The following is a 17,502-nucleotide window of genomic DNA, read 5'->3' as shown; positions in this document are numbered from 1 at the left end:
AGAGTTAGCCGAGGGCCTCTCCTGTGTGCCCTGCCTTGGACATCTGGTTCCTGTGCTGTCGGGTGGGAGCGGGTCTCCGTGGCTCCCTTCCTCTCCTTGACTCATTCCCGGTCACTCCCGTCCCGGGTCTGCGGCGCGGAGGCAGGCGACTCTGGTCTGGGGGCGCTGCCTTCACCCCTGCAGGCGGCTGGGGGCGGCAGTGCAGGGGTGTGGGAGCCGGTTCTGTGGTGCCAGCTCCTGCTGTGGGTTCCTGCTGCCCGCACGGCCAGCTGCGCCCGCGCCCATGTGGTCACTGCGTGGGTCACTGGGTCAGTCCCTTCTGCTCATTCGTTGGGGTCTGTGGGCCCAGCAACGCCTTGGGGGCTGCAGCTTGAGTTTGGAAGGAAGGTGTCAGAGCATCTGGTCCCCTGACCTGCTTCTCCGGGGGACGGTCTGCAGCCTCCACGGAGGTCAGCCGAGGGTCATTGTAGGGCTCGGACTGTGCTGGTGTCCCAGGAGAAGCATTTCTGGGTCAGTGCTCATTCCGCGTCTCTGTGCTTGTGCCCCCTCTGGCGGGATGTTGCCCAGCCCCATGCTGCGTTGCTCTGTCTCCTCAGCTCCATGGCGGATGTTGGGGTGGAAACATCCAGGTGGACTCTGGGGCAGGTGGCGAGGGGGCGGCTCTCTTTCCACTGTTCCCAGAGTGTCTGTTTGCAGGTCCGGTGCTCGACGCAGAGCCTCTTTGAGTACATGAAGAGGATTCAGAATGACCCGCAGGCCCTGGAGGACTTCGGGGGGACCCTCCTGCAGGTCTTTGAGGACAACCTTCTGAATGACAGGTGAGGGGGGGGGCGCTCTTATCACGGTTTTCAGACCTCCACATTCTCCCTTGTACCCACCAGGATTTTCAAGGGGGAGGAGAAGTAGGTCCAGGCGAGGACCTGACTGCAGCCGGGCAACGCCATGCCCGTGGCCCACGGCCACTTCACCAGCGGGGAGCTGCTGCCAGCCTGCGCCGTGGGCCGGCCAGAGCAGGACTTTGCTACACATTGGGTGTCAAGATGATGGAGGCTGTGAGCCTGGCAGGATAAAAGTGGCTCTTCCCCGAGGTGACAGCTCTCTGGTCTGTGCAGGGACATGTCTGCTCTGTGGTCTGGATCTCTGCAGGCCGGGACTGCAGCGTGGCAGCACGAAATAGGACTTGTTTTCTGACCATCTTTGCTGCATTGTTCTTGCAAACTGCTTTTCCGTGAAGATGGCACGGAGACCCCATGGGTCCTGACCTTGGAATTGGGGGTGCTTCCCAAAGTCCTCTGAGAGGGTTGTTCCTGGACTTGGTTCTCAGCTGTCCCGGGCACCCGGGCCCTGGTCACAGCAGTGTGAGCGCAGGCCCTCGTCGGCCCGTCCTGTCCTGGGAAGCAGACGAGAGCTCAGCCGGTTGCCTTTTCTCTTTGCCTGGGTAGCGCTGAGCGTGGGCGAAGGGTGCTGTTCCATAGAAGGGCTCTGTCAGCGTCCTTGAAGCTGCCTCCACAGCCCGCACCCTGAACACTCCCGGTCCCCAGCCCAAGGCAGCCGCTCCCACTGATCTGCTGCTGTCCCTGGGCTCAGTGGACATTTTCTACGAGCGTATTTCAGCGGAATCTGCAGTGTGTCTGGCTTCCATTTGTGGCCGGACCACACTCGGTTCCTCTGTTGATGGTCGCTGGGGTTGTCTGTGGCCGGAGTTAGGAAGAAAGCTGTGGGGGACGTTGGCAGACGTGTTTCTGTGGACGTGTCCCCACTCTGCTGCTGGGTCCGTGCTGAGTCGCAGACTGACTGGGTAGCCTGGTGGCTGCAAGTGCGACTTTGAGAAAACTGCCGTGCCGTTTCGCGAAGCCGTCGCGCTGTCTGTACCCCGCTGGAGCGTCTTGAGGGTCCGAGCTCCGGGTCTGTGCATCGATGGCTGGGGCGTGTCCTTGTGGCTTTGGGGCCTCCCTCCTGCCCCGCACGGATCTCCTCCCCGATGAGGGTCTCTTCAGCCTACTATCTCCTGGTTAGGTGGTCGTGGTTTTCCCTGCTGCTGAGTTTTGAGATTTCTTGCATGAGCTGCGCAAACCCTTTGTCACAGTGGGCTGCAGGCACCCTCTTTCGGCGGTGACCTGTCCCTCACGCCCTTGGTGGACTCGGAGCAGGTGCCCGCATGTCCGTGGGCTCCAGCTCCTCCCCTTGGCTTTTACGGGTGTGTTGGTTGGGTCAAACGGAGAGTCTTGGCCTGACTCAGGGTCACAAAGGTTTTCTCCTGACGGTTTCTGGATCTACAGTGTTAGGTTTTGTATTTAGGCCTGAGGCCCGTTTTGGGTTATTTTGTGTGTGTGACACGAATGACAGATCCACGTCTGTGTGTCGTTTCTGCGTGTGGCTGTCCGCTGCCTAAAACTGTCCCTTCCACGATGTTGTCGTTCGACTTTTTCATCAGTTGTGGATATGGGAGCTCGTTTCTGGGCTTTTCTGCTCCGTGGCCTGTGCTGTCGTGCCCCTGGAGCTTTGCGAGTGCAGTTAGACGGCGTCCGCTTGTTCGCTGTCCCGTGGTTGTTTGGCTTTTCTTGACCCTCTGTGCTTCTCTGGGAGGGTACAGGAGGGTTGTCATTTTCTACACAACGTCTTGTCCAGATGGGGGTTGGGGTGCCGTTGACTCTGGGGAGAGTCCGCCTCTTAGTGCTTCGGGGGCACCCGGCGCCTCAGCGTTTGCCTTCTGCCCTCAGGGTGTCTGTGCCGCTGCTGAAGACGCTGGACCAGATGCTGGCCAACGGGTGCTTTGAGGTCTTCACCACGCAGCAGGAGTAAGTGCGCCGGGGCCCCTCCGCCCGCGGCCTCGCAGCTCGCCTCGTAGAGACAGAGTGATGAGGGGCAGAGGGCAGACTCTAGAGGGTGATCCCCAGCACCTTCAGGGCTGGTCCGTGCCAGCAGGAGGCTTCAGCTCCGTCCCCCGCCCTCCTCCCCGTGAGGCTGGGGCTGTGCCTGCAGCTGGGCTCCTACTGCCGCACCTGCCCCTCAGCTGGGAAAAGGCCCAAGCAGGTGAGGTACTCCCTCCCCACACACCTCCAAAGGGGGCCTGGCCATCAGAGCGTCATGGGCAGTGGCCCAGGGTGGGGAGGGGCAGTGCAGAGCGTCTGGACTCCCATAGGAGGACCGAGCAGGGCTGTGGGTGTTGGCCGGGTGTGGGCACAGAGGGTGGGTGCGTGGAGGGGCACAAGGCAGCCCCGTGGCGGCTCCTGGCCGGTGAGCTCTGGCGTCCGGGCTCATGGTGGCTGGTTTATCTTGTTAGGGGCCTGATGACTTTCCCTGGATCCCAGACCTTGAGGGCTCTGCCTCTGGGCTGGACGTCTTACACCCTGTCGGGGGCTGGAGCCTCCTTCTGGGCGCATTTCAGGGACTTGGAAAGAGCTGTGCCAGCTGGGCCCAGAGTGGCGTTTTCCCGTGGTAATTGTTTCCCACTCTGGAGGTCTTTTTACGGGCTGGGGTCTTTCTGCCATGTCTGGGTGGCGCTCACCCTGCTGCCACTCTGTGTCTGCCACTCTGTGGCCCTGCCACCACCTGGGTCGCTCCGTGCTCATCTCCTCTGCCTCCGGTGCCTCCGTACCGTCCTTGGCAGCCTGCCGTCCTGTGAATTTTGGTTGGTTTTTAGTGTCGGATGGAGGGCGTGTCTGGTGCCTGTTACGTCGCTGCTGTGTCCCTAATTCTCTGGGGTCAGGACAGCGTCTGCACTCAGAGGACACGCCAACCCCCATGTGGCATGGTGTCAGTTGGCTTGCTAAACATTGTTTGGAGACCCGAACAGTATTTTCCTGGTTTGAAAATTTCAAAATAAGACGACAGGACACAGTGTGCGGCTACAAACAGCTTTATTTCTCTGTAGCTTTGCACACTCTGCTTTGGTTCGTGCGGGGTTAGGGCTGGGTCTCGGTACCCCACGACCCACTTCATCGTTAATGTTTGCTCGTGTGCTGGCCCGACTGCAGCATCTTCTTTGGACTTTGAACTTGTACCCCTCTGGCCCCGCTCTGTTCTCGGACCCGGGTGTTTTCACGCGCTGCTGTCCCGGTGCATCTCTGACAAGCCGGTCAAACCCGGTCTGACCACCTCCGGTGCATAACCCATCCTGTCATCGGTCTCAGACCTGCGTCTATGTGCGCCTCCCGCCGGCCCTGCTGTGCAGCCCCCTTCCTCCTACCCTCCTGTCTGATAAATGAAAGGGTGTTTCTCATTCCAGCAGAACTTTCCAGTCCTTCCTGTTCTTTCAGTGGCCACCCTGTCAGAGCATAATTTTCTGTGTTTTGCCCTCTTCCTGGGCAAAACCAAGGATGTTAACGTGTTCCATTCGTGTGAGCTCGCCATCTGTGTTGTGTCATGTGTACGTGTTCGCACAGTGTGGCTTTGTGCACTTAGTGCTTACGTCGTCCACGTGTTTGCTGCCTGCTTCCTGGCCCACCACCCGGGGCCCCGCCCGAAGCTGGGTCCTGCTTCTCTGTCTGAGACACGGCCTTCTGAGCTTCAGCCAGGGACGTCCGCTGCCGGCGAGCGCTTTCGGGTCCTGTTTGCAGGTTACTTTCAGAGGGTGTAGAATCCTCGGCAGACGTATTTTGGGACCTAGACATCTTTCTTTTTCTGGCTTCTGTTCCTTTTGAGACGTTGCCTGTAAGTCTGGAGTCTTGTACAGTCTGGATTTTCTCCTCGTTTGAAGATTTTCTCTTTGAGAAATCTCAACATCTCTACCACTCGGACAGGTCTAGCTGTCAGTTACATACTCCACTGTTTGACCAGGAATTCGTTAAACTTGAAGATGTGGCTTTATTTTCATTAGTTCTAGAAAATTCTTGGCCCCCCCCCACCCCCAACCATGGCCCTGCCCCGAGGCTGTGCTGCATTCCAGGTTCTCCCGGGGCCTCCGCCTGCCAACCCCCTCCTAGCGCGGTCCTGACCCCCTGCCAGACTCACGGGTGGGGTTCTCAGTTTCGGTTTTTGTGTTTTTCCAGATGCAGCTTTTTATTTGGTCTGTCTTGCAGCCCACTAGCCTTCTGCCCTCCAGGATCCAGCGCTGCGGTCTTCCCGCGTGCGTCTGGTCTCTGTGCTCACGTGGGTGTCTGGTTTCTGCAGCCCACAGGGTGGGCTTTCTTGTATGCCTGCTTGTCCATTGTCTGGACGCCACACTTGAGAAGCCATGCATGTGGCTGACCGGAGGCGGCGGAGGAGCTTGGCTCTGGGGCCTTCGTGCGCCTGCAGGTCTCTGCACTGCCTGCCGGGGGTGCTCTCTCCCCCTGGGCGATCTTCCAAGTCTGGCGGGTGCCTGTGTTCATCGTGACCAGGTTTTGGGTCTTGTTGCGGCTGCGGGCTGGGGACAGCACGCTCGGGCCCTCCGGCCATCGGTACACCCTCGTCCTGAGGCACCTCCAGGGGCAGCCTCAGCTCTGGGAGTGGAGGCAGCGAGCCTTCCACCTGCTGCTGGAGAAGGGCCTCGGGGTCGAGGCAGGGAGAAGTGGCAGCAGAGACTGGGTGTGTGGGTTCTCGGTGCAGGGAGCCGGCAGACCTGCTAGAGGCCCGGATGTGGGTGTCGGGGAGCAGACTGCGGCCAGGAGGGCGGGATTGTCTCCAGGATCGAAGGCCGGTGTGCCAGTGGTGGGCTAGATGCTCTCCGGCTCAGGTTCCGAGAGAAGCACCACAGAGCAGCTTACACGGCAGAAACAGTCCGCACGGTTCCGGAAGCAGGAGGGCCAGGGCCGGGGCTGGGGCCGGGGCACTGGACAGGTGGAAAGTCATCTCCGTGTCTCTTCTTGTGATGGCATTCGTGCCATCGTGGGGACTCAGGCTCATGGCCTATTGCCTCTGAGGCCCTACTGGCAGTACCTTCATGTGGGGGATCTGGGCTTCACCATGCGAATCTGGGGGCTCATTCAGTCTGTAGCATAAATGTTGGGTCCGCGATGCTCATTAGCTCCCACAGGAGGTGGATCTTCGAGTCTGGAACCCGGCAGAAAGGCGTCAGAGGGTGGGTGGTGTATGAACCCATGAGGTCAGCAGGGGAGCTTGTGTAGACCAAGAAGGCCCCCAGCGGGGGCGCCTGGGTGGCTCAGTGGGTTAAAGCCTCTGCCTTCGGCTCAGGTCATGGTCTCAGGGTCCTGGGATTGAGCCCTGCATCGGCCTCTCTGCCTGCTTGTGATCTCTGTCAAATAAAAAAGAAGGGCCCCAGCGGAGCTGGGGGGTGTCCCGTTGTTAGGAGGACAGGGAGCGGAGGGGGCAGCAGAGCCACTGGGAAGTGGGAGGAGCTGGAAGAGCAGGTCAAACAGGGTCATTGGTGGTGTGAGCCACGTGGTCATGTAGGTGGAGGACACGGTGGTCACTTGGTCCTCACAAGCGTTTCCGTGAGTTGTGGGAGAAGCCTGCAAAGGGGAGGGGGCTGGAGGTGCACCCTGATGGCTCTGGGTGACAAGGATGTGGAGGAGGCGGGGGTACCGGCTAGTGAAGGGAGACCGAGAGCCGCCTTCCCTGGGGACAAGGAAGAGGACACAGGGGTAGTGGAACTCCGGCAGCGGCGCCGGGGGAGGAGGAGCATGTCTCTGTTGGAGGGACCCTTGCCAGCCTGGCCCCAGGTTGTCCTCAGCTGTGCAGAGTGGATGAGGACATGCATCTGTGCTCCAGCCACTCTCTGTTCCTCTTGGACCCGGGAGCTGGGCCCGGTTCCAAGTCGGTTGTCCCTTCCTTTGCTCCCGGGCTGAGCCTGCACTCGTTGGCACCTGGCACCTGCCGGGGATGGCTTCTCTGGGTCCCCCCCCTGCTGGGGAGGGTGGGGAGGCGCATGCCTGGGCCAGGCCCGGGCAAGGGAGCCAGTTCATGTAGCTGTGAGGCTCCCCGGGGGACATGGCCCTCTGATCATCCGGGGGCCGCACCGTCCCTTGACGGCACAGCGTTCCGAGCGGCTCGTGCTCATGGAAAGCTCGTCTCCCGCGTCCTGTGCTTCCCCTCTAGCCACCCCTTCGGTGTGAAGCTGCTCACGCTTTGTAAGGAGGAGATCAAGAAGTCCAAGGACGTGCAGAAACTGCGGTCGAGCGTCGCGGTGTAAGTGCCGGGATCCTTGCTGTGACCGTAAAAGGAAGGGCCAGGCAGGCGGGAGAGGCTGAGCGTTAACCTCGGTGTGTCTGGGGCTGGAGCCCTGACGTCCGTGGAGAACGTTCTGGGTCCGTCGCAGGGGGCGGTGCGGACGGCCTCCCGGGGCCGCTGGGCCTTGCTTCGGGGAGTCCTCCCGTGAGGCAGGTTTTCACAGAAGCGGACCCGGTTCTGCCGACCCTGGGGCCCAGACGTGTTACTGCAGCGGACACTGAAGCCTGTCGCCCGCAGGTTCTGTGGGCTGGTGCAGTTCCCGGGCGGTGTGAGGAAGAAGGCCCTCCTGCAGCTGTGCCTGCTGCTCTGCCACCCGTTCCCCGTGGTGAGTGGGCTCGCGGCTGCTCCCGGGGCCGTGACCCCCGCCGGGTTCGCGTGGGGGCCCGCACCTGACCAGCACCCTCGTTTGGACACCCCCCGCAGAGGTCAGGTGTCCTGCCAATTCCATTTTCCACTGGCTAAAAACACACTCTTCAAATAATCCAAATGTGCCATCTTCCTAGAAGGTACAGGTGACATTTATACCGAACCCATTGGTTCTCCAAATGGGGTGCCTGGACTGGCTGCAGCAGTACCCCCATCAGAAATGCAGGTTCTCAGGCTGCCCGGCCTGCTGATGAGTTACCCTGGGGTGGGCCTGAGACCACCAGCCCCTTGAGCGGTGTTTTCAGTGGGCAGCTGGGGAAGGAAGCAGGTAAGGCCGTTTCCCTGGTGAGGGGCAGGTTTTCCACGAAGCATTTCGGTCAGAGCAAGGTGGCCTGGCTTCTCGCTAATGGGGAGGCTGCCGTGGGGCAGCAGGGGAAACGGGGTGGCCTGCCCCACAGCCTGCGGGGTTCCCTACCCAGCTGTGGCCAGGGTCTCCTGAGGCAGGATCCCAGGTCACCTCCTCACTTCTAATAACCTGCATGGTGTTAGGTTCCATTCGGACCCGGGATCGTGCCTGACCCCATGTCCCTGGGCAGGATCCTGTCACTCTGCTTGGGTTCTAATGGGCCTTTCCCTCCTGATGACATGTTCTGTCCCGCGCAGATCCGGAAGACCACGGCTAGCCAGGTGTACGAGATGCTGCTCACCTACAGCGACATCATGGCTGAGGACGTCCTTGATGAGGTCATGGCTGTGCTGGGCACCACGGCCTGGTGAGTGCGAGGCCCCTTCCCACCTTCCCGCCTTTCCGCCGGGAAGGGGCAGCTTCTCCGTGAATGGGGACATCCAGAACTTCCTTTCCTGTCCCTGAGGCCTCCGCCACAAACCCTCCGAAGGACAGGGAGAGTGAGGGTCCCAGCCCTTGATGCCTGTGCTCCGAGGAGGTGGTGGCTGTGTGTCTGCCTGCAGGTCCCCACTGATAACCCGAGGGACTGGGCCGGCCCCCTGGACACAGGGAGGGGAGGGGGCGCCTCCTGATGTGGGAAGGTGCTCTGAGCGCAAAGGCGAGCGGTTCTGAGCACTAACAGTCTGTCTCTCTGGGGTCTGCTCTCGCTAGGCAGTTGCATCTCGGGCTTTTGGTGCTGACGGGGTCGTGTCAGGAATACCGAGAAGGGAGCCACACAGGGGGTGGCGTGCCCACTGCGGTTCGCGCTCGCGGGCTGGCCGTGGCCTCCCAGGGAGCAGGAGGGTGTGGAGGGCCTGACGCGGGTGCCTCTCCTGAGGGGGCCCGTGGGCCTTTGCTCGGCCGTGTGGGAAAGCCCTAGCGATGTGTTCAAACCTCAGAAAGGGTGGAGTAGGTGTCCCCGAGAGCCGGTTCTTTCCGGGGCCCCCGGGGCCACTGGCTTCTCCTGGGTCCCTCAGCACGGAGCTGGGCCCTGGACTTGTCTCTGGTGCAGTGTCCTGCAGGGTCTGTCGGCTCTCTGACCCGACGCACTGGGGTGGCAGGGGTGAGGATGTGTGGGGAGTGGGGACGGGGCTGGAGGGCATGTGGAGAGCGTGGAGAGCCGAAGGGTACAGCCCAGGGGTGCAGGTTCAATGGGGCACGCCGGCTACCAAGTCCCAACAGCATGTGGGGGGACCCGCCCCAGTCCAGGACCGTGCTCGGTCACGCGTGCACCCCGGCAAGGCGGCCCCTCCCCTCACCCACCGTGGAGCGGTCCGGCGGTGGCCCCGGGAGGGCCTTGTGCTGCTGGGGCCCGGGCTCGGTCGGGGTCTACGCGCTTGCATCAGCGGGCGGGGGCTGAAGGACAGAAAAGGGCCCTTGGTTTCGGGGCTTCCTCGAGGTTCTCGGGGAGACACTGACCTCGGGGATGAGGGAATTGAGTCAACGTCTTTGAAAACTGCAGAAGACGTGGGTGCGCGAGCAGCTGGGGTCCCGTCCCCCAGGGCGCGCCCGCTTCAGCGCCTAAGGAAGGAGCCACGGTTCTCCCTGCGTGGTGCCCCCCACGTGGTCCACGGCACGAACGCACAGGGACCCTGCGGCGCAGATCGCGGCTGCGGCCTGCCGCCCTCTCCCCGTGGGGCACCCGGGGCTCTCCCCGCACAGCCCAGGCCCTTTCTGCTGAAGGAAACTCCAGAGACATTTACAATTCGTTTTTTGATTCTAAAAAAAAAAAAAGATAATCTCTGTTTTTAATGAAAGTGATACAAAGCTTTCAAAGTCAAGTAAAACTTTGGAAACCTGAGTCTCAGCATTTCCGGCCAGTCTGGGGCCGCGCCTCCCCAGTTTCCCCAGAAGGGTGCCAGGAGCGGGGGCTTGCCTGGTGCCGTCTGCCCTGGTCTCCCTGGCTAAGATGCTGGGGTTCTGCGCACCCCGCATCCGTAGCTCCTGACAGGCCTCCCGCGAGCCGACCGTCCCCGCCGCTGAAACTGCTCTTGCCTGCTCTTCCCCAGGGATGCGGAGCTCCCACTCGTTAGAGGCCAGCGGAACCGCCTGTGTGACCTCCTCGGCGTGCCCAGACCTCAGCTGGTCCCCAAGGTGAGACCCAGGGGCCCTTCCCATGTGAGATCTGAGTGCGGCTCCTGAGCCTCCGTCCTGAGCTCGAGTCTGGGCCGGTCGGGTAGCACGGACTGGCGTGTTCCCCCCCGCCTGCCCCTCATGTGCTTCTCCGGCTCCTCGTCGCAGGCTCCTGCGTGCCTCGTCCCCACTGGGCACGTATCAGGACAGGCCGTCTGCCTGGTGGGTGGCCGTTCTGTGCTGCCAGCCCTCAAGCTCGCGCCTCTCATACGAGGTCCTTGGTGCCGCTGTCTGGTTTCCACCATCACTGCCTCCCTGGACACTTGTCCTGTCTGGGGACTCTGTCACTCCTGGAGTATCTGGGGCTGCCCCATGAGGTGTCCGTCTTCCATGGCATCGGTGTGTGCATGGCGGCTGTGGATTTCGGAGATGGCAGGGGCCCGAGCTGACCGTCGGGTCCTGCAGGGTGGTTGGACGCGCTCGCGAGGGAGTGGGGTGGACCCGGGCTGTGGGTCCCACCGGTGCTCACACAGCGGCACGTGCTGGGATGCCGGACCCGGAGCTGGTTCCTGGTCCTGCCTTGCTGGCCGTATCCCCCTGGCCATGCGTCTCGTCTGCGACTGCTTTCGAGCGTTCCCTGAGCGAGAACGTCCATCCAGAAATGAGTGCTGTCCAGCTCCGTGCCCACGGGGGATGAGCACCGGGGATGGGGGGTCCGTGTTCGTCTGGCAGGGGCGCGGGCACTGCTCAGCCTCCAGAGCTTCATCATGGCCCGGCCTGGGGCGCCCTGCACTGTCCCCCTCCGGGCACGGGGGTCAGGTGCTCTTGGACAGAGGACCCCCGGCCATGAGCCTGGAGTCCTGCTGGAGCGCTGGCAGGATGTGGGGCCGACTGCGGTTGTCCGAGCAGAACTCAGCCCTGGTTCCAGCTTCATGGCAGGTGAACCGTGAGCTCCTGGAGGGTCCCCTGAGGTGGCACTCCAGACTCTAGCCCCCCTGCCAGCTCACACCCACCTCCAGCATCGTGCGCTCCGCTGGGCGCTGGGCTCCGGGCAGAGTCCACGTTTGTCCATCTCCGCGTCGGGCTCTGTTCTCCAAGAGGCCGAGAAGCTGCAGCTGCCCCCGCCCGTCTTCTCGGGGTTGCTCCGCGTTGGAGGCAGTGGCCCGGGCTGCCCGTGGGCTTCTGTCTGGGCCACCGTCCTGATGTCCTGACTGCCCCATAGAGATGCTCTTTGTAAGAAGGCGCTGTGCCCTCAAGTCCGCTCCCTCCGTCGAGCGCAGCCACGCTGGATTGCTGGTTGTCGCTCTCACCTGTTTCCTTCCGTTTAAGTGGGACACTTACAGGCGGTGACCAGGTCTGGTCTGTCTGGATCTACGTTAGTCACCTCAGTTCTTGGAGCGTTTAACGTCAGGCTCCCGCCCGCCCCCTGCGCTTCGGGTCTGACCTCACGCGTCTCTGCGCGCGGACTCAGGCGGGTTTATTCTGCCTCCGGTTCTCCCAGTGGCCTCTCCCCTCCCCGTGTCCTGTCCGCTTTTCATTCTCTCCTCCTCCGGGGACCCGCAGTCAGGCTGTTCCTTCTGGGTGGTGTCCCCGCCTCCCGTCCGGAGCCGCCCGGCGTGGTGGCTGGGCCCGCCCCTGTCGGGCCCGCGGGCGGCTGCGGCTCTCCAAGCGAACGCGCGGTGCCCGCGGCCGTCCGGAAGCCCTGATGCGCGGGTGTGTGAAGGTGGGGGCCGAGTCCCGGGGGCTGCTGGCTGCTACGGCGGTCGTGTCGGCTGTGGGTCCCGGGTGAGGGATCGCCGCTGACGGCCTGACCCTGTGCTGTGTCCCCCGCAGCCTGGCCCCCGCTGAGGGCCCCTGCCCGGCCAGCAGGGAGGAGGAGCCCGATGACCGTCCGCACGCAACACCGGTCGCGGCGCCGAGGGACCTGGGGTTCATCACCACGACGCTGGCTTTTCCTCACGCGGGTCCTGGGGTGTCGGTGCTTTTGTCTTCACGTCCGTGGGAAGCCCATCTATAAAAACCATGTCCTGAGCAGTCCCATGTCTCTGTCTGACACCGATGGGGGCGGGCGACCAGGCGCAGGTGGGCCAGGGGAAGCCCCGGCGCTGCCTCCCTTCCTCTGTCCCCCGCGCCCCCTGCCCGTTGCCGTGCCCAGTGCTTGTGGGCGTCGCACAGGGTCCCGACCCCTCACGGTTTTGTGCAACCAAAGAATCTTGCCTGAGACCCCATAGGAGCGGCTCGTGGTGGGGACCTGACGGCGAGGTGGGGAGTGGCTGTACCGGCACCGGCTGTGGTGGACCCCTGCCGGGCGGCTTTTCTTGCCAGGTGCCGGCTGCCCTGGGGACACCCGGGAGGTTCCACAGCTGATTCGCTTATTTCCCAAAAAAGAGCCTCTTTCCAGCTGCCCAGAGTGGACCTAACCTGAAGGCTAGTGAGGCTGCCGTGCACGGAAGTTCACCACCTCAGGGCCCGCATGGCCGCGCCTTGTCTGCTGTCTCCCGGGTCGAGGCTCGGATGCGGTGTCGGTGTCGCGGGCGGTGCGAGAATTCAGCGTCCGAGGCGAGGGCTGTGCCGTGGTCGGGGCCATGAACCGAGGGTGGATTGTGTCTGGGCCAGCGAAGGAGCTGCCCTCGTGGGCGTGTGTGGCGATGGGGCCGAGGGACCCGGTGGGTCGTGGCAGGCGCGGGTGCTGCTTCTGTCGTGGGGAGTAGTTTTCCCGCCGGGCTCATTCGCTGACTTGGGGGATCGTTTACCTTCCCTGGGCTGCACCTGATACACCCCCTGCAGGAGAAAGTCTGGTGTTACTTTGTGGATTCAAGCCTTAAAACATGCTTCCCTCCCAGAAACGAGGAGGGAGGTCTCCATTTCATTTCATTCTTTTTTTTTTAAAGGTTTTATTTACCCATTTGACAGAGATCACAAGCAGGCAGAGAGGCAGGCAGAGAGAGAGGGGGAAGCAGGCGCCCCGCGGAGCAGAGAGCCCGATGCGGGGCTCGATCCCAGGACCCTGAGATCATGACCTGAGCCGAAGGCAGCGGCTTAACCCACTGAGCCACCCAGGCGCCCCGGAGGTCTCCATTTTAGATGGAAGACCAGCCAGACCCCAGGACACACACGGCCACGCTCCAGACACAGAACCGAGCCTCCCCCTGATCCCAAGCGCCTGCGTGTGCGGAGCTGAGGCGCGTGGGGAGCTCTCGTCTCAGGGGCAGCATGGGGGTTAGGATGTAAGGCCCATGTGCAGCTGGGACCCTGGGAAGCTGCTCCTGCACTGGCAGCAGAGATGACCCCAGTGAGGGGACAGCATCCCGTCACCATCTCCCCCTGCAGCTGGGTGGGGAGAGGAGTCTCCTGAGGTTCCCTTGGAGGGATGGGCAGTTCTTAAAGCTGAGCTGGAACATACAATCACGTGCCCCCCCCCCGCCCCGCCTACCCCGCCAGTGGTGCTCCCAGACAGCGGGCAGAAGCGGCCGACAGAATCTCCCCGGAAGAGTGTGGGCTCAGCTGTATGGAGAGGCTGGAAAGAACCCAAACTAATGTTCCAGAAATGTCACAAAATAGACGAATGGGAATCACTAGCCAGACTTAATAGAAGCAGACCCCAAAACTGTGATGTTGGTAATATCAGCCACAGAACATTGGTTTTTGAAAGAGAAACTACCCAGACGAGAATTATCCAGGAAAAAGCTCCCTGGACAGATTTAAACCACCAAGTAGACACAAGCTGAAGAAATTACCCAGAAAAATAGAAAAGAGGCCTCAGAAAGAATCGGCCCAGTGTGTACAGAGGTCTCATGGGGGCTCGTCCCCAGATACCGGAGCCCGCAGACCCACGCGGCTACCACCCTGCCCACCCCCCAACCACAGGGCCTGGCACGGAGCAAGGGAGGGGGCGGCCGCTGGGCAGAGCCGTGGACGCGGGGAAACCATCACATCCAGGTGACACAAGGCTCGAATGCACAGCTAGGTGTTTAGCCTCGGGGCTGCGGAATTCTGGGGTTCTTTGGAGGGGGAGGGGTTAGACTCCAGGCAGAGCAGAGCCCGACGTGGGGCTCAATCTCCCCACGCAGAGGTCACGGCCAGAGCTGAAGCCAAGAGTCGGACACTCACCGACCGCTCAGGCGCCCTGGGCTGAGTCCGTCCTTGGCAACAACCCAGATGCCGGAGCAACCCCCTTCCCACTCGCAGAGCAAACTACCTCCAGATGCTGCTGGGTTTGTGGGAGCGGATTTGCCCCACTCGGAGCCCTTGCTCTGGTGAAGGAAGTGTGGGCGGGGAGGCTGTCCCCGCGGGGCACCTCCGCGTGCTGGGGACAGTGAGCAAGCGGCAGGTACACGACATGAACAGGCTCTGGAAGTGGACAAGAGGGGCCGGGGGTGTTCAGCGTCAACACAAACGTGTTTCTAGAAGAGCCGAGCGCCGAGCGGGACGCCTGGTTCTCCCGCCTCGGAGCAGCTCCCCCTGTGCCTTAGCCTTGCACGCAGACCCTGCTTCTCATTCTGACGCCCACGCGCCCCATCACGAGCCCACTCGGGAGCCTTGCCCTGCTGGTGCGAGCCCTCACCCCGGGCTCCTGCCGGCAGGGCCACCCCTGCGTCTGGCACGAGTCACCCGGGGCACAGCATATCCGTGGCCTTGTTGCTTGGGTCCTGGGACAGGCAAAGGGGAGCCCATGGTCACCCGCAGTCACTCACGGCTGATGGGTGTTTGCCCTTGGCGTGTTGAGCAGGGGGTTCCCAGGCCTGGGAGACGCAAGCTGCCAGCACCCCCACAAACGTGACCCCTGCCCACAGTCCACAGCGGCCAGTTAGGAAACCAGGCCGTGACCCCTGCAGCCAGCAGCCTGAGGCAGCCAGGACACCGTCGCTCACTGCCAGCTTTCCTGACTCACGCCTCCTGCAGCCGAGGACCTGCCAGACGAAGCCAGCCGTGGCCCCGACCAACCTCGAGGCCGGCCCTGGGCCCCCGCAGCCCCCTCCAGGCCCTCGAGTCTCTGCCATCCTCGTGGGACATCCTCGCAGGCCTGCCTCGTGAGCTCACAGCACGCGGCCTCTGCTCTCGGTCGGTGCCCCGTATTTCCACACGTGGGACCAAGTCAGACCCAGGAACCGTGCCCGGATTTGCCCCACATAGACACTCAGACACCCACCACAGCGGGACCAGAGCACGCAGCAGCTGTTGTCCTCGCCGCACGGATGTCTGTCAGGAGCGCAGGCTAACGAGCTCCTGGCTCGACCGATGGGAGGATGGCGGTGCCCCCGGGGGCAGGGGAGCCTCCCACCACTCACACGGTCAGGGACGCGTCCCTCGGGCTGTGGGCTCTCGGCTCTGCAACTTGGTGTGTGTAGACCACGTCCTGGTTCCGCACACGTTCACACACATGCCTGCAGGGAAGGGCCAGCCTCCCACGGAGCAGCGTTCGCCGCGCATGTGGTGCCAGCCCTGTCTTGCCTGTTCCCCCTCAGGGTCGTGGGCCACCTGACACTCGTGCCCCCAATCCCACGTACCTGGAGTGGCTGCCAGGGCCCGTCAGCTGAAGTGCAGGAAGTCCTGGCCTTCCCGCAGGCACAGCGACCTCAGGTTGTCCTCAAACGCACCCCCAGTGAGGTCCTGTGGGAGGGACAGCATGTCTGGCATGGTCCAGGCCTCTCTCAGCCTGCACTGGGACCCCCGGAGGCCCTCCCAAGGGGGCCCGGGGCAGAGTCGCCTGTGGCTACCTGCCAGGTGGTCCACGATGAACTGTTAAGCGGAGAGGGGCGGGGGACCTTGGGGGGTGGGGACGTTGTGAAAAGTTGACCATGGTGTCCTGCTGGTCACCAGTGGGAAGGAGGTGGGGGGGCTGTCCTCTGAGGCCTACACACCTCCAGCTCGAACTTGGGTCCCTCGCTGCAGAAGGCAGCTAACACGGGGACTAAGGGCAGGAAATGGCCCCACTGGCAGGTCTCCTTCTCCCGTTTCTGGGGCACACCGGCTTTCCTCTGTGCCTTGTCCAGGGCTCCCGGGACACTCCGGCTTCTTTCTGCAGGGGCCTGAACCCGGACTTGAAGAGAGATCAACAGATCCCTTCCTGCCCCTCACTTGGCTCCATCCCTGCATGGGGGAGAGCACGGGGACACGGGGCACAGGAACGACCATGTGGGGACACTCTCCATGGGGATGGCTGCACAGGGATGGCCACATGGGGACACGCCGCACGGAGAAGGCTGTCCGGGGACGGCTGCACAGGAACACACTCAGGTCATGATCCCAGGTCCCACGTTGGGCGCCCAGCCGGACTGGGGAGTCTGCTTCTCCCTCTGCCTGCCACTCTGCCTCCTTGTGCACGCGCTTTCTCTCAAATAAATTGTTTAAAAGAAAATAGCTTTTCCTGGAAGAATCTGTAAAAAGGCAAGTCTCACGTGGGAGAAAATACTTGCCACTCCAACTGAGGACGGACGGACCAGAGTGTGCACAGCCAGACATCAGCAAGGCTAGGATCGAGGGCACCTCCCGACTGAGCCCTGGTCTGGCCTCAGGAAGGTGCGTGCACAGAGGGCACCTTCGGGGACCCTTCCCATCTGCTCCGACATCACGGCAATGTCACGGCTCCGCCTACCTTGTTGCCAGGCCGGAAATGACCAGGGCCCACGGACGACGGGATGGTACTTGGGAGTGAGTGAATGCGGTCATCCAGCCACATGGGCCAGCCTGACTTGGGCAAGGAGACCGTGGTCCCCAGGGGGGCCGAGAGCAGCCCGCCCCCTGCACCCGTGACCTCAAGGGAGGTAAAGTCTCAGGACGGCCCTGGAGACGGGACCACGGTGCTCGGTCAGAGGTGCTTCTCAGCCACGCTCCTACCCGCCACAGACCCTGGTCTCAGCCAGAGCCTCTGAGGAGCCCCTGGAATGGGCCTCGAGTCTGGCACTTAGCAAGTTCCCAAAATGCTGCTTTTCCAGAAATGCAGCCCGTTTTGTGAGGGCACCGTGGCAGCCTCTTCTGGCACCCTGGGTGGCCTCCCCAGAGCGGCGATGGCCACCTCCCCTCGTAGCCCACAGCTCCACACAGGTGGCCCAAACCAAGGACGTGGACATCTGGCTGCAGGTCAGACGTCTGTGATCCCACAACTGGGGGCCTGGAGCAGCTACACAGTCATCGCCTGACCCCACTGGGGCAGTGGTCGACACTTACCAGCTTCACACAGATGACGAAGGGGGGCCGGGCAGCTCGGAAATGCAGGATTGGAACACGAGGCTTAGGCCTTTCCTGAGAACAAGAGGTCTTGTGGGCTGGGGTCCATGCTAGTCCCACAGGACGCCCTACCATGCTGGACCTGCACGCTGACAGGGCACCTGGACTGACCCCCTCACCCCTACCCAGCTCCGAGGTACACAGCAGACAGACCTGGGCCAGGCGGGGACACGGGCCGTTCTGGGTTCCGAGATCCCCAGCAAATGGGGCCACCGCTGCTGGGCCTGGTGGCCTTCCCCAAGGAGGAAGGCTCTGGGCAATGGCTGCTCCACATACCCCGG

General features: G+C 62.6%; 2 protein-coding genes across 4 annotated transcripts in view; one reads left to right on the top strand and one right to left on the bottom strand.

Annotated features, from left to right (window-relative positions):
• Positions 1–12,030, top strand: part of TBCD (tubulin folding cofactor D) — a 155,097-nt gene extending 143,067 nt beyond the window's left edge. For 2 of the 3 annotated variants that reach the window (XM_032870310.1, XM_032870308.1), the window contains 6 exons: positions 697–818; positions 2,721–2,798; positions 6,979–7,068; positions 7,348–7,435; positions 8,140–8,249; positions 9,931–10,113. In XM_032870310.1, coding sequence (XP_032726201.1) covers positions 697–818; positions 2,721–2,798; positions 6,979–7,068; positions 7,348–7,435; positions 8,140–8,249; positions 9,931–10,063 — 621 coding nt within the window. In that variant the 3' untranslated portion in view covers positions 10,064–10,113. Of the gene's footprint in view, positions 1–696; positions 819–2,720; positions 2,799–6,978; positions 7,069–7,347; positions 7,436–8,139; positions 8,250–9,930; positions 10,114–11,827 lie in introns of those variants that run through there. The other variant, XM_032870309.1, reaches the window with a different exon arrangement.
• A 549-nt stretch (positions 12,031–12,579) lies between these two features.
• B3GNTL1 (UDP-GlcNAc:betaGal beta-1,3-N-acetylglucosaminyltransferase like 1) overlaps positions 12,580–17,502 on the bottom strand; it is an 80,466-nt gene continuing 75,543 nt past the window's right edge. The window contains exons 11-13 of the mRNA XM_032870307.1: positions 17,162–17,236; positions 15,502–15,604; positions 12,580–12,775 (exon numbers count right to left, since the gene is read on the bottom strand). Of these exons, the coding sequence (XP_032726198.1) occupies positions 15,524–15,604; positions 17,162–17,236 (156 nt within the window). The 3' untranslated portion in view covers positions 12,580–12,775; positions 15,502–15,523. The remainder of the gene's footprint in view (positions 12,776–15,501; positions 15,605–17,161; positions 17,237–17,502) is intronic.

Source organism: Lontra canadensis, unplaced genomic scaffold, assembly GCF_010015895.1.
Source record: "Lontra canadensis isolate GAN:19392208 unplaced genomic scaffold, GSC_riverotter_1.0 scaffold41, whole genome shotgun sequence".
NCBI classification, from domain to species: domain Eukaryota; kingdom Metazoa; phylum Chordata; class Mammalia; order Carnivora; family Mustelidae; genus Lontra; species Lontra canadensis.
The sequence above is the reverse complement of the archived record's forward strand: the minus strand, read 5'-3'. Positions and strand labels throughout refer to the sequence as shown.